Here is a 16,548-nt window from a genome sequence, read left to right on the forward strand (position 1 = left end):
ACAAAGTAAAAAGTAAAAGTTCCTCTTTTCTATAATTCTTTTCTTTAAGGTAATGATTCTTTATAGTTTAGTGTGAATTCTGTTCTTTCCAAACCAGTGAGAGGATGCAGAGAGAGAGCCAGGAAGATAGAGATTAGAGATTAAAAAGAGCTTTAAGAACATTAAAAAGAAGCATTTACTTCATAGACAGGGAGGTGGGGTATAAGATAGGGAAGGTGAACATAGGCAGTTACAAGGTTTCCTTTGGTATTAAGATACATAAATAAATTAATATGTACCAAAAGAGCTTTGCAAGAGATATACGTACATAGGTACATACACAAGAGCATGTGCATTTGCATACCTACTCACATACATACACACACACAGGTGCACACACCTGTACATTCACCTACTCACACACAAATGCAGAGAGATTCGTTTTTGTGAAAACAGGATCAACACTCTGCTGCAAATTACTGTGTTCACTTAACAATATATATATACCCTTTCTGTATTTCTCCTTTTAGGTAACAAGGCTTTCTTTTTTTTTTCTCCAAAATCAATAGCCATTTACTTCAATACAATTTATTAAATGATCTGTCATTTCACTCCTTATTTGAAATGCATCTTTTCAACATTAAATTTCCATATGCACTTGGAACTCTCTCTATTCTGCTCCATCCTTTATCTCTGGGCCAGAATAAAAACTATGTAAATTACTGCATGTATATAGCATATTTTGATATTTGGCAGGGCTAGTCTCTACCATTTTCCTTTTTTCATGAGTACCTTCGCTACTCTTGAATATTTACAATTTTAGAGACTTTTAGAATTACAGTAAATTTAGTTTTTTAAAATGCCACTGCAATTTTGATGGAAATTGAATTGATTGTATAAACTAATTGGGAGAAAAATTTACACCTTTACAATACTATGTCTTAACGTATGTTTCTATATTTATTTAAACTTTTAAAATGTCCTTCGATAAACTATTATAGTTTTTCTCATATAGATTTAGCACATTTCTTGTTAAATTTGCTTATCATTAATTTTTAGTTTTTGTAACCAAGGAAAGTGTTTCAGCACAGGTGTCTGTTGCAAGTTTGCAATTTTACAGTTTTGTGGCCGTTATTTGACTAATAATTGTCTCCTTCAACTAAACTACAAACTATCTAAGGGCAAAACCCTTGTCTGTTTGTTGATACACTGAATTACCAGTACCTGGCAAATGCCAGGCACATAAAGGTGCCCAAACATGCTATTTTGAAAGAATAAATGATATCAGGTAGCACCTGTTTTGTATCTTCCAGAAACCCATAGCAGTCTTCTCTGGTTTTCCAATGTTTTTTAGATGTTGTTTAGTGTTTTCTGTTTTTCCCCCCTGCTGTTTTAGTAACAGTGTTTGGCATTAGACTAAACTGTTCTACAGTCCCCTATCTGTAAGCAAAAGTCTATATACTTCTAAAAAGTCTGTATATATTTATGTAATGCATTTTCTTAGGCTATTTTTTGATATGAGCTGTTCATTAAAATGCCATCTGTGATTTTTGTTTTCCCTTAGGCTCATATTCAGAAAGTAGAGACAGTTGATATGATTGAACTGGGACAGAGATTGGTGGATTCTAAAAACTGCCTCGCCTTCCTCATTGAATGTGCTAACTTTTCTCCAGCAGACATTAGGCTAAATAATAATGTTTTCCAGTGGTATGGAAGAATGGAAGAAATTTTTGAGGAACATAGGAAAATCATTAAAGAGAAAACAGAACAATATCAAGATGGTCTTAAGGTTGGGCATCTAAACTATTTTGAATTATTTTCATTTTCTGGACATGTTTAAGTTTTAACTTTTTAAGCAACATTGTAACTCTACTTCACAGGTCATATATTTTAGCTCTTACTATAAATCTTAGTATAATATAGTACACATCACATTGGATCAATGTGGCATCATTTTTTTTTTTATTTTTCAAGGGAGAAAGCATTTGAATATATTGCCCACATATGATCATTAATAAAAACACTATCTCATACAATTTATAGTACTTTTTAGTTATTTTATTTTTATCATTTAATGTCAAAGCTCCCTTGATGAGATGTACCTTTACACCTTATAAGTGCTAAAACTCACCTAAGTACTATGCCTAGAATTATCACTCCTAACATTTAATTACTCTAACCTTTTTTTTGCCTTACGTATAAGATGGTTTGTAAATTTTCCCCTCACTACCTGTTCAGCCTCATCCACCTCTCCCCACTCCTTGTTCTTGATTTTTCCGTAACCCTGAGCAACCTTTAAGTGTGTGCTCTCCCAAACCGCTCATCTCTTGCACAATTTTTCCATTTGCTCCTGCCCACAAATCATGCTTGTGTATCTAGCGTACTCAGATGAGTTTCTAAGAAGCCCTCTTAGATTCGAGTGCTGCATCTCCTCTGCTCCCATTGCACTTTTAACACATCTCCACTGGACTAATTATCTGATCATTACGTTATTATTTTCAGGTCTATCTCCCCATTAGACAGTTAGTTCCTTGACAACAGCGCTGTTTGATTTTGACCTTTTATCCATTTACATTCCCCTGGCCTGCACAGTGCCCGATACACAGGAATGCCATGAGCACTCCATAGCTACTGTCTAAATAAATTACTTAGTATTTTCAGTCTCATTTTACAAATGAAAAAACACATGTTCCCAAAGTGAAGAGGCTTGTTCCAGGTCAGCCGGTAGGGATGTCCTTTGATAGCAAGCCTAATGATAGCAAGCCTAATATCTTTCTACCGCACTATAGCAAATACAGTTAATTGACAGAATATTTTGTTTTAATTTATAGACGTCAAACAAACAAACAATGTTTTATTTGAGACTGTAGTCTATACTTCTGTTTTACATGTAGACCATTTCAGAATTTTTAAACACTTGTAGAAACCATCATGAATAATAAATATCAGACACTTATGTTGCAATCTAATAGACTCTTAGAAAATCCTAGGTGACCTAGAATTATCTACATTTTATTGTAAAGTACATTCTATTTTACAAATTACACATAATATTGATGAAATTTTTCCTCTCATTTTCATTCCCCCACTGGGCCCGCTGAGCAACAAATTTGTTAGGAAACTAAAGAAAAGAGGACAAAAATAAACTTAGATAATCTATAAAATAAAAAATCTATTTTTGAGTAATCCAGATTTGACCTTTAAATATTTTATTAAGAACTATTTTTTAGATCCATTTAATTTGAAATGACTTACCAATGACAATTTTGTAATAGGCTTTTCTTGTTAAAACATACATATCTGTTTTATACTGGAAGAGAGTAGTTTTCAGGCTTTAAATCTAGATTTATTTATTCACACATTTCTTGTGAAGGGAGCCCATGGGACAAGAAAAATAACCTTAGAATGCTTTGTTTTAGCATTGATAATTGAAGAGGTGTTTGAATATCAGAACACAATTAAAGAAATTAGTTTTTTTCCAGTTATTTGTAAAAATGCCTCAGATGTCTTTACAGCCTTTTGAAAAAAATTGGAGTTTTCCTTTAGCCTCATACTTGATTATTATGAGATTTCTTCAAATGCTTGTAAATCATTTGTTAGTATAAATTCTTTAGCATACTAGAGAATACCATGTGCTAACACATTCTCATTTACTTTGTTAGAACTTCTCACATTGATAGTAAAGGGTAAGCTTTCTCTAATTTGTGAATCACAGGAATCTTAATCATTAATTTTAAATCTCTTAAATCTTTTTAACTCTTAAAAATGCTGCATATTTTAGATCTCTGTTATTATCTTCCGGATAATCCCTTTCTTTATATTTTGCCAGTGTCAAAATATAATAATTCTGATAATCCTTTATATCTGATAATGCCTAAAGGTTTTAACTTTTAAAATTAGTAACAGCCAGTATTGTTTTTATTAGTTACGATGTGAACGGTTTCTGGAGGAATTAGAGAGTTATGCTAAGCAGGCAGAAGAATTTTTCTCCTTTGGAGATCTTCAGGATGTACAGCGATACCTGAAAAAGGCTCAAATACTGAATGGAAAATTGGATTTAGCAGCAGACAAGGTATAATTTAAAAATTTTAAAGATGAATAAGTTCAAAAGAAAGAGCATGGAATTTGCTTTGTGTATTTACCTTTAAGAAATAGATCTAAGTAAAAGAAGTTTAACTACATTTAATTAGAGAATAATGTATATGGCACAAATATATTTTATAGACATACTTCAAGGAGGAGTGGCATTGTTTTTTATTTGTAGTGATAAGTGGCCTTCATTTTTTATTTGAAGGATAGAGTTATATCTCTATCTGCTTCTTAATTTTTATTTTGTGTCATTTAAACATTTGCATCATATGATAGCACCTGGTTATTGTTTAGTTTTCTCGTCTTCATAGAAGCCAGTTTAGATTGGGTGGCTGTGTTTTTAAATCAGGCTTATTATTTTCTCCCATCAAACCACTTTGTTCTCAATATTGCCATTTCAGAAATCACCTTTCTCATTGAAAGAAACTGGAGAGGGAAAAGCCATACCCTTTGCCATGTAACATGTTTGACAGTTTTAATTATGTCTTTTATAAAAAAGGGAAATATGAAAACAGATCATATTATGATGCTCTACCATTTTTTGCATTTATTTATTTATTAAAAATTATTGGGGCGACATTGATTAGGAAAATCAAATAAGTTTCAAGTGTACATACAATTCAACAGTATGTCATATGTATATATATTGCATTGTGTGTTCGCCTTCCAAAGCTATATTTCCTTCTGTCACCAACTATTTAACCCTTTTTACTCTCCCCTCCCCCATTCCCTCTGGTAACTAATCCACAATCCATGTCTGTTTGTTGCTTTCAGTTTTATGTTCCACATATGAGTGAAATCATATGGTTTTCAACTTCTGTCTGATTTATTTTGCCTAGCATGATTATATCAAAATTCATCTATATTGTTGCAAATAACAAAATTTCATCTTTTCATATGGCTGAGTAGTATTCCATTATATATGTACCATGACTTCTTTAGCCAATCATCTATCATAGGACACTTTGATTGCTTCCATGTCCTTGCCACTGTGAATAATGCTGCTATGAACATCGAAGTGTATAAAGCTTTGCAGATTTTTCGGGTAAATACCTCGAAGAGAAATTGCTGGATCCTATGGTAATTCAATTCTTAGTTTTTTGAGGAACCTCCATACTGTTTTCTATAGTGGTTGTATTAATTTGCATTCCCACCAGCAGAATATGAGAGCTCCTTTTTGCCTACAATCTCTCCAACACTTGTTACTGCTTGTCCTCTTGATGATAGTCATTCTAACAGGTGTGAGATGGTGTCTCAATTTAGTTTTGATTTGCATTTCCCTAATAGCTAGTGAGATTGAGCATCTTTTCATGTGTCTGTTGGCCATTTGTATGTCTTTTTGGAAGAGGTGTCTATTAAGGTCCTCCGCCCATTTTTAAATTGTATTGGTTTTTGTTGTTGTTGTTGTTGAGTTGTATGAGTTCTTTATATTAGGCCTTTGTATTTGAGAATTAGGCCCTTATGAGAGGTGTTTGCAAATATGTTCTTCCATTCGATGTTTCTCTCTTTGCTTTGTTGATGGTTTCTTTTCCTGAGCAGAAGCTTTTTAGTTTGATATAGTCCCATTCCTTTATTTTTGCTTTTACTTCCTTGCCTTTGAGCTCAAATTCATAAAATCCCCTCTAAATCCAAGGTCCATGCACTTAATACCTATGTTTTCTTCTATTTAATTTATTGTTTCAGGTCTTATATTCAGGTCCTTAATCCATTTCGATTTAATTTTGGTGTGTGGTGATAGACAACAGTCTAGTTTCATTCTTTGGTAGGTGGCTTTTCAGTTTTTCCAGCACCATTTATTGAAGAGGCTTTCCTTTCTCCATTGTATGGTCTTCATTCCTTTTTCAAAAAATCATCTGCCCATGTACGCGGGCGTTTATTCTTAAGTCTCAATTTTATTTCATTTGTCTGTGTCTGTTTTTCTGCCAAAACCATGCTGTTTTGATTATTGTCACTTTGTACTATAATTTGAAGTCAGGCAGAGTGATAACTTCTAGACCTTTTTTTTCTTTTTCCCTCCAGATGGCTTTGGCTATTTGGGGTGGTTTGAGCTTCCATACAAATCTGATAATTTTTTGTTCTAATTCTTTAAAAAATGCCATTGGGATTTCAATGGGAATTGTGTTAAATCTGCATATGCTTTAGGTAATAAGGTCATTTTAATTATGTTATTCTTCCAATCCAAGAACACGGTACATCTTTCCATTTCTTTGTGTCTTCTTCCATTTCTTTTAAAATGTCTTATAGTTTTCAGTGTATAGGTCCTTCAAATTTTTCATTAGGTTTATTCCTAGGTATTTCATTCTTTTTGTTGAAATTGCAAAGGGAATTGTTTTCTTCATTCCTTTTTCTGAAAATTCATTATTATAATATAGGAACACTATGGATTTTTGAACATTGATTTTGTATCCTGAACCTTTACTCTATTTGTTTATTATTTCTAATAGATTTTTAGTAGAGTCTTTAAGGTTTTTTAGGTAGAGAATCATGTCATCTGCAAAAGTGATAATTTGACCTCTTTCCCTATTTGCTCTACCATTTTCCTTACATTGAAAAATTTTAATATCTTAGCAAATCAGGTAATTAAATGGTTTATAATAATAACAAATATGCAAAGTATGTCGAGATAAGGGAAATAAACTTTGTAGATTTTTTTTAAACCAATGCCACTGAAATTTTAAGTAACCAGCATAAATTTGTATAGCAAGCTCAAACGTTTTAATTTTGTAGATATCACCTCAAAACCACTCACATACTCACATATTTCACAATGAAACTAAGAAGAAATTAATGCTTTCTTTGTCTCTTCTTATCCTATTTATCTTTAAGACCTAGCTCTGGTTGCATCTTCTCTACAGAGGTACCTGTGACTTAATTCTTTTAGCATGCTCTCAAGTCTCTAAGCGATTGTATCTTTTAAATATATTATTCATTTTATATCACACAGCTATTGCTTTAAGACATTTGTTCTTTTGCCTTATATTATTATTGAATAATTGCTGTGTAACTTTCTCTACTTACATCCTATCTCCTCAGTTGGATCACTAATTCCTTGGAGTTGGTACTTTGCAATATAATATTTAAAAAAAAATTTCCACAGTACCAAACACAATGTTATATATATTAAAAATACTTATGTTTTTGTTAATTAATGAATAAAGCTGTATCTTCAGTATATCTGGATGGGCAAAAACATGTGAATTTGTTTTACTAGGTTAAGTGTCTTAACCAGTGATTGTTCGCTCGAAACTGTGATCAAAAAGAAATAGAAAAAAGAAACTACTGCTCAGATTTTATAGATTGGGTCTAATTTAAATTTAACCTTAGGGCGTAGTAAGGGTTTTTTGGGTCATATTTGATATAAAGATTTTTAAAAATTAATTTTGAATATTATTTACTTTCAGAATAATAAATAATACCCGTTCTTCCAGATTGAACAGTTTAATGCTGAAGAGGAGGCATTTGGTTGGCCACCATCAGTATATCCTCAACGTAAAAAAATCCAAGATGGTTTGAATCCTTATCTTCGTCTCTATGAAACTGCTGTTGAATTTAGCAGTAAATATAGAGGATGGACAGAAGGACCATACAACAAGGTGAATCCAGACGAAGTAGAGTCAGATGTTGGAAATTACTGGAGAGGACTATATAAGCTGGAGAAAACCTTCCACGATTCTCCAAATGCATTGGCGATGACAAAAAAAGTAAGGGCAAGGGTGGAAGATTTCAAGCAGCACATTCCTCTCATTCAAGTGATCTGTAATCCTGGCTTGCGCCCCAGGCACTGGGAGGCCATGTCCAACATCGTTGGTTACCCCCTGCAGCCGGGAGATGACTCCACCGTCTTCTCGTTTTTAGACATGAACCTGGAACCATTTTTAGATAGATTTGAAAATATTAGTGAAGCAGCTAGCAAAGAATATTCTCTCGAAAAGGCCATGGAGAAGATGATTAATGAGTGGGATACAATGGAATTTGTCATTCTCCCTTATAGAGAATCTGGGACATTTATTTTGTCATCAGTTGATGAAATTCAGATGTTGTTGGATGACCACATTATTAAAACGCAAACAATGCGAGGATCTCCTTTCATTAAGCCTTATGAAAAGCAAATGAGGTACAGTGATATTTATATGACAATATTTATACTATTGTATCAAAATCCACACATTTGTTTTGTTAACAAAATCATTACTTGTATGTAATGTGTAGTTAGTTCTTTTTTTAATTGATTCTGTATTGTGTACTTAATATTTTAAATAGTTTATTATAAGGAATGATAACCTTCATTGCTTTTGAAAGAGTACTGATCCCTTTGCTATGACATATTTTCATAACTGGGGTAGTAAACAATCAGTCCCCAGATATTCATTTTTATTTATCTGATCTTACATATTTGACTCTCAAAAATAATTTTGTCTAGAAAATAGATTATAGAACATATAAATTATAAAACTGAAGATAGTATCCTTTTCCAAATATACTAATTAGTTTGTTGTAGATGATCCCTAAAAGTCTATTCTCATTTCCATTGATGTGCATGAAGCATAGCTAGATAAGTGCAAAAGAATGAAACTATGATTCTAGTCTGGTGTTTTAGGGATTTGACGCAGACGATTAAATTAAACTCTTATCCTGTCTATTTTTTCAATTTGTATAATTTGTATTAAGCAGTTTATATTTTATCTTTAAAAATAGAGTGAATCCAAATCAGACTACTATCTTCTATGTTAATTTACATGACAAGAAAAAGAAAACTGCTTGATAGTACTTGCCTTTGTTTATTGATAGATAATCCCAACTTGAGCATGCTTTAGCTCAGTTTCTCTGCCCCGGCTCTCTCCAGTGTGCTCATCAAGACTAATTTTTGAAACACTCTCAAAGTGGTATATCTAGACTCTGTTTTTAAGGACTATGTTGTGAGATCATTAGCCAGTGAGAAATTTTCTGCATCAGTCAGGGATTAAATGAAAAAAGAGGAACGAGCTCCAGAGAAAAGCAGAGGCATTCATCTCTTTTTGTGAAAAGAAATTAAACAAATTCATTTATAAACATTGGAAGGAAAGTATTTTAGAAAGGCATTTGAAAATACCTTGCGACTTTTAGAACTATTTACCTTTCTTGGTATTAATAATCTAAAATTACAGATCACCACTTACAATTTATGAGTAATATGTTAATATACTCATAAAGCTATCCCATCTTTAAGTTCTGTTGCCGTTAACCAATCATTCTTCTTTATGGCTATGTTATCTCTTGTAGCATAGTGATTACAGCTGTCTGGGTCCAAATATGGCTCTATTGCTATTAGTTGGGTGAACCTGAACCTGATACTTATGTCTATGTGCCTTATTAGTCTCCTCATTGGTAAATATGTGAGGATGTGAGGCTAGAGTAAATACATACAGAACTGTGCTTGTAAAATTGTCAGTGTAATCACATTTATTCTTGAGGAAATCAAGTCATTATTTTTGTTCTCTGTGTTTAGAAATGAGTGGTAACCTATTGTAAATTCTAAAATGCTTCCATCTCATGAATGCCATGCTAATAAGTCTAGAATTATGTAGATTTTTCTTTAAATGCCAGTTAAATCTATGAATTGAAATATTTTATTCTGGAATAAAACCTTTAAGAGCCCAAGATTTTTTTTAAAAAAGAAGAATGTTAAAGGAAATGAGTCTTGGATATATCTACCTTTCTTAAGAAGTTCAGAGTACCCTTCAGTGAGAATACCATTACTGTCTCCAAAATCTCATTTCTCGATTTATACCTTCTAGCCATGGGATTGGATTGTAAAAAGATTTATTCTTATGACATATATAAAAACCAGTTCATTTGTAGATAGGTATGTCTTAACTTGTATATCCATATAAGGATAAATGCCGATGTTATTTTAAAACAGATTTTGTAGAACAAAGCTAGTGATTTATCTTTGAATGAAGACAGATTAGTGGAAATTGGATTGAAAGCACTTCATACAAGATTGACAGTCTAGTCATGGTTTTGAGTTTTGTCATCTGAAACATTGCTTGGTTTGCTGTTGTTGATAAGAACCACTGTATTTTGCTTCTCAGAGAATGGGAGGGCAAGCTCCTGATGCTTCAGGAGATTCTGGATGAATGGCTCAAGGTCCAAGCGACATGGCTATATTTGGAGCCCATTTTCAGTTCTCCAGACATAATGGCTCAAATGCCTGAGGAAGGCAGACGATTTACAACTGTGGATAAAACGTGGAGAGACATAATGAAAACGGTCATGCAAGTAGGTAAAACTCTCTGAAAATGTGATTATTTGGCTGAAATGACATGACTTTTATTTTTTTAACGTTCCAAATAGGCCACTGTCTTTTCCCACGTACATTCCCCTTTCAGATATTATTTTAGACTTCTAGGCACCAGGAATATCAAGTGCAAAGTAGATATTTTGTCCTGATTCCTTCTTGAGGTGTAAAATGAATTTGCGTTGTTTAATGACATTTGGATCTAGTCATGGTTCTTACCGTATGCTCTGATAGGGAGACGACGTAGTCAGCATTTGCTGCCCCATCAATTCTAAGTCTTGTTACAAGCTACGCCGCCACTGACACGTGCTGTGGTGGAAACGTCAGCATGCCCACCGCTCAATTAACAGCTTTCTCTGTAGAGACCTATCGAAAAGATGAGATGCAAAAATAAATATATCTGAAGAGCCCAATAAATGTAAACAAAATGTAAACAATCATCAATCAATACAAAAATGCTGTGGAGAAGAACTTACTATTTAAGTTAAGGAGGGAATTTAATAAAAAGCAGTAACACTGAAAAAGGCATGATTTTTTTCAATTCAAAAGACATTTATTTACTGCCTGCAAAGCATTGTTTGTGTTATTGGAAGTCAAGATTAAAATAGAAGAAATATTAGTTATTAAATTATACTATTAAAAAAATGTAAACTTCTCTATTGGTGTTTTGATCAAATATAATATCACGAGATAGAAAGAATGTTATCTTAAAATTTTCCTACCCTAAAACAGAAATATGCATATTTTTATTATTTAAACTTTCAAAGTTGTGATTATAATATTAAACACTGATAATACTATATCAACATCAACTATGATTTGATAGGAAAATATTCAGAAAGATGGATATGGGTTTGTTTATTTAATGTTTACTTTATTTTATGTAATAATACATGAAACAAATCTCCGGGTAAACCAAACTTTTGTAAAATTAATCACACTGGAATCCTCCATTTAAAGAACTAACAGTGTAAATTACTTAGTAACATATTTAATCATTTCTAATTAATTTGTTCTATAAATTTAGCCTTTCACATGTCATTTCCTTAACAGGGCAAAACCATCATAAAAGATATATTTTTGTCTGGAAGAGATAGATTTTCAATTTTATAATACTGTTTAATTAAAAACAAAGAAACAAACATAAACTTTACTTACCCTCATTCCTGAATAAACAGTTTTCTTTGGGTGGCGCTTCATTTACATTTGCTATAAGACTTGATTGTCTTTCTCAACTGGTTTTACATTTTCTTTTTCTCAATATGTTAGTATTCAGGACAGCTTTTGCCCATCTCTCTCAAGCTATTCCTCAGGAAAGCTAATAAGATGACCAGGAGAGTAGATGCCATTGGATTTAGTGCTTAGCACAAAAAGCCATTACTTTCTGTCTTAGGGATTTCTAATAAAAGTTCTTTTAGAACTATGCCAAAAGAAAAAGACTCAGAGTTGAAAAGTAGAATGTAAATGATATTGTTAATATAACGCTTGATTAAGGTATCTTAATTCCTCGAGGTATAAAAATGAAATAATTTTATGTTTTGCTACCTGCTCCCAACGATGCTTGGCCAAAACCCTTTTCTCACTGGGAGAAAGAAGCTCTCTTATTGACTTTTCAGTCTGATTCCAGAATTTTTCAGTTACTTTTGTTTTCAGTCACATAGTTTTGCCTGTGAGGAGGACTAGCCATACCTGTTTCAAAACTTCAGTCTCATGTTCTCCTCAGAGCTCTTCTCCCCCACAGTGCAGTTAAACCCGAGGTTCCAGTGGAAAGGGGATGTGGAGACGGCTCTCCCACCTGCTCTTCTCCTTCCTGTGCTTATCACCGCGACAGGGAGATAAGAAGAAGGAGGGAGGCGGTAGGGACGAGGAGAAAAATAGGAAGAAAGAGAGAGAGAGAGAGAACGAAATTAAGAGAGCATTTATTGATGTAAGAGACCCAGCCGTGTTGGTTGTTCTTTTTGTCAGTGGTCATAAGATGGACAACCTCCTCTCAGTGGTGTCCATACACTGTGTCTTTACTGTTGGTCATCACAACAAGCCTAGCTTTTGAGCAGTCGTGGACACCTGAAGTCTACAGATTGGCGCGGTGTGGACAGGTGAAGACTCCAATAAGCTCTGGTTGCTTGAGCATCTCCCCTACGTTTGGTCATCCTCTGAAATTTGGCTGCATCTTCAAGTTGACTAAGAATGATGATTTTTTCCCACATTCCTCTCGTACGTGTATCTTTTGTCTAATTCTACAGCAGCATTCCACAAATCTGTATCTCTTAATTTCATCTGAGATCTGTAGCAAGGTAAGATCCATCTTCTGTACCCTGTGGTAACCCTGAGCACATGGCCTTTGTTGCTCTCTCACCTGGCCATCCCCCCGACACCGTCTCCTCCCAGGGTTCTTTTCCTACTCTGATAGCACTGGAGCAGGTCACTGTACCTGGTGACAGAGCAGACTTCCAGTTGGGGAAGAAGATGTTAGTCTCCTTCTCTACAGGCACTTGAAAACTTGTCTAGGGACTCTCTTGGACCCCCTTCCTAAGATGGGGCCAGTTAATTGCCCACCATTGGTAAAAGAACTGGAAATCTTTTGTCATGTATACTGCACATACCCAAACTTGACTTGACCCACGCAAGTCTTCTTTTGTATTCCAGACAAGACAGAAAAGACACTTTTGAATTTCTCCCCAAACCTTTTCCTCTTAGAGTCTAACTCCATCTTAGTAAATATAAACACCGTTCTCCCTATTGGTTAGGCCAAAAACTTAGGAGTCATCATTTTTCTTTTTGCCTTTACTGTAGTAAGTATGATCAATTGGCACCACGCATCTAAGCATCTCACCTCTTTCTAGTGAACTGGAAAGCTAAAAACCACATCTCTCAGATACCTTCGCATCTAAGTTTCTGAAAGTGAATCACACTTTAATGGTCGCATACGCTCATGTGGAATTTGGAAGGCCTAAGTGAAACAGCCTCCATCTTCTTGCCACGTGAGCTCTTTCTGTTGTCAAACAAGATCATGGATATATGATTTTTTTTCTTTCCCAAATGGGCTTTAATATCTGATCACCAATTTTATGGGTACTTAGAAGTGGTGAGAATGTTAGCTTCCTGATCCCACTCTCCAACTCCTAGAATTACAGCCACTGTGGTATGTTCTTGAATGCAGCAGTCCAGTAGTGGCAAATTTTATCCTAATTGGGCAGTAGCAGTAATACTCCTGGAAGATCACTTCCATAGTTTAAGGCTCTCTTCTGAAATCCCAGGCCTTCCAATGATTTTGTAATCATTTAATTCCCTATGTTAAATTTCTTTTTTGCTTAATGTACCTAGAAAGATTCTGCACTGAACTAAGAATAAGAATACCAGAACCTCAAAGATAAGATCTAGGACTGTTCACATGACCCTTTGGGTTTTAGGGTAGTGAAAATCTAGTTACTCTTTGAAAATGGAACACTGGAGGTACCTGGCATGCAGTGCCAAAGTCACTTACCTAAATTATGCTCTTATGAAAAGCTGAAATGAAAAGTCTTTTTTTAGAGACAATGCTTTGGTGGACCAAGTGGCTACAGGAATAGGTCAATACAGTAGGAATTTGAAATCTGAGGGATATGAGATGTGCTGATTTTTTTCTAAACACTGGAGAAATTAAAGAAAGAAATGGCATAATTCAGGGTTTAAGTTCTCTGCTCAAGACATGATCAGAGGACTGAGGAGCTTCTGTGATTGTCACCAAAGAGCCTCATATCTCACAGCTACAAGTTTGACAGAGCCAAAAATCAGTCACAGAGTCTGATCCAGTGGGTTGCCAAATTACGATGTAATTTCATTCACAGACTTGCCAGATTTATGTTAAAGGCAGTTTACTTATTAACAAAGAATAGAATGGCGAGATTTAGGAATGGGGACATTTGGATGGATTTGACTGACTGAGTACCTTGATCCTCACACTGCAGAGCCTCCCTTGCCAGAAGCCTTGTCAGAAGCCTGGGGAATATGGAAGGCAATATATTGTAATGGTGACTGTCCAGGGAGGAAAACCCTAAATTATAGACAGTCGAATGTATTGATGCGAATGCACTTACTAGAGATACTGGTTTTGATGTGCTAATCAAGGAGATGTGAATGGTCCATTTATGTATTTTATTTTGTTTTGATTTTGACCAAAGCCTGGTTCCCATAAGGGCCTACCTAAATGAAGTTGAAATGCCAGAAAATCCTTGATATGATTTAAAAAAATTAGAGATGGTTTATAGATGTTTCTGTGAAATAGGCTTGTACGACCCAGAAATGGAAATTACAGTCCCACTTAGCGGTAGCCTGAGAGGGCAATAGGAAGGTAATCCTTCTAGTGGGCACACCTTCAATGAAAATATTAGTAGCAAACAGTTTGGCTGCACGATCAAGGACTTAGAAGAAAAAAGACTCAAAGTTTGGTAACAAGGGAAAATGTATAAGGGATCACAAATAGACTAGAATATTAGTATACTTGTTTTTCGTGTAAATGTTTAATAAAAAAACAGCACTGCAAAAGGAGGCACTTAATATAGTTGACCACTTGATCTAGTTTGTGAATGTCACCTAGCATATGCCAGTGTATGCACAATGAACTATGAATAATCATATTGAATTATATGAATAAAATTATCAATAATAACATTGTCCAGAATGGGGAACCTGTGAGAGTTAAAGCAATTAATAAGAAGGCCAGTAAAGCAAGCATAAACTAGAACTCTCCTCTTCAAACTGGGATATATGATCACTCTGGTTATGAACAAAGAAGTCATGATGGCCGAGATGGAAATTATGCAACGACTCGTCACCATTGGCTACCTTTTACCGACACTGCCGAGTGCCCAAACTGCCAATAGCAGAAACTAACACGATGCTTCTGATACAGCATCACACTTGAAAGGACCAGGAGACCCTTTAGAAGAAATTGAATACATTGAACCTTTTTCAACATAAAAGAGGGCAGTGATTTGTCTGCACCAGATGGATTTCTCCTTTCCCATCCCAAGCTTCTGCAAACACTGTCATTCACCGACTTACTGAATGACTTATTGTCACAGGTCCCACATAACATTGCTTCTGCTAAGCAACTTATATTACAAAGGAAATGAATCCATTTACTGACATCCTTGAGATTTACTGGTCCTAATGTGCGCATTGACCTTATAAAAAGTGGAATGTCTCATGTCGAGGACTCAGTTGCTGTACCAGCAGTAAGACAATAGTTTGTGAGTTTGGGGTGCTGTTCTAGAGGATATATAGTATATATTCTCTACCAGATCCAAATATATGGCTTTTCCCATAGGCAGAGTACATGGATCTAAGAATTAAGGAGTAAAAATGAAAGGAGAGTGATACTTTTCACTAATTCACTCAATAAACTACTCACAATTTTGCTTTCCGACTTTTGCTAGTTGAAATATCTTAGTATCCGGTGGGGAAATGTTTCTGTATGGGACCCTATCAATAGTTTCACTGAACAGGAAGTTCTTGATCTGCTCATTGTACCTTTTACCTCTGTGTTCTTATAACTTTCCACTTTACTTACTTTATTCTGGCCACACTGGCTTCCTTTTTGTTCTTTTTCTTCTTTTTTAATCACACATGCCAAACACACTGTGCCCTAGGGCCTTTGTCCTGACTGGACCCTCTTCCTGAAATGCTCTTCCTCCAAACACTTGCAGAGCTAACTGAGGTCTCTGCTTCCTTGAAGTCTTTTCTCAAATATTACCTTTATAAAGAGTCTTACATTGAGCACCCTATTTAAAATTGAAACCTGCCTTTGCCTTTCCTGGCACTTCTAATTCCTCTTTTTCATTTGTAGCGTCCATCACCTCTAATTTATTATATGATTTATAAACTTTTATGTTTATTATTTATTGTCTGTCTCCCCATGGAAGCTGGGATCTTTGTCTGTTTTATTCACTGTTATGCTCCAAGTACTAAGAACAGTGCCTGACACATAGCAGACCCTCAATAAATATTTGTCGAGTGAATGAATAATTAAACTGAGATGGATCCTTCAATTTTTGCTAGTTCTTAAGAATTCTAAGTTTTTTTTTTTATGAAAAACCTTTGAAAATTTGATTTTAAATGCATGGACCCTAAGATCTGGATTAAGCCTAAAATTATCTTGGGTTTTGAAAAAATTTTTATTCCAGGTGAGGTCACAAGATCTCAAAGTTGTAAGGGAGCTTAAA

At 34.5% G+C, this 16,548-nt stretch overlaps 1 protein-coding gene across 1 annotated transcript in view; it reads left to right on the top strand.

Moving 5' to 3' along the window:
* DNAH7 (dynein axonemal heavy chain 7) overlaps positions 1-16,548 on the top strand; it is a 202,474-nt gene that overhangs the window by 40,825 nt on the left and 145,101 nt on the right. The window contains exons 16-19 of the mRNA XM_036235992.1: positions 1,544-1,768; positions 3,905-4,051; positions 7,497-8,182; positions 10,140-10,326. Coding sequence (XP_036091885.1) covers positions 1,544-1,768; positions 3,905-4,051; positions 7,497-8,182; positions 10,140-10,326 — 1,245 coding nt within the window. The remainder of the gene's footprint in view (positions 1-1,543; positions 1,769-3,904; positions 4,052-7,496; positions 8,183-10,139; positions 10,327-16,548) is intronic.

The sequence above is a fragment of the Rousettus aegyptiacus genome, unplaced genomic scaffold (genome assembly GCF_014176215.1).
Source record: "Rousettus aegyptiacus isolate mRouAeg1 unplaced genomic scaffold, mRouAeg1.p scaffold_m13_p_2, whole genome shotgun sequence".
In the NCBI taxonomy this organism is placed as follows: domain Eukaryota; kingdom Metazoa; phylum Chordata; class Mammalia; order Chiroptera; family Pteropodidae; genus Rousettus; species Rousettus aegyptiacus.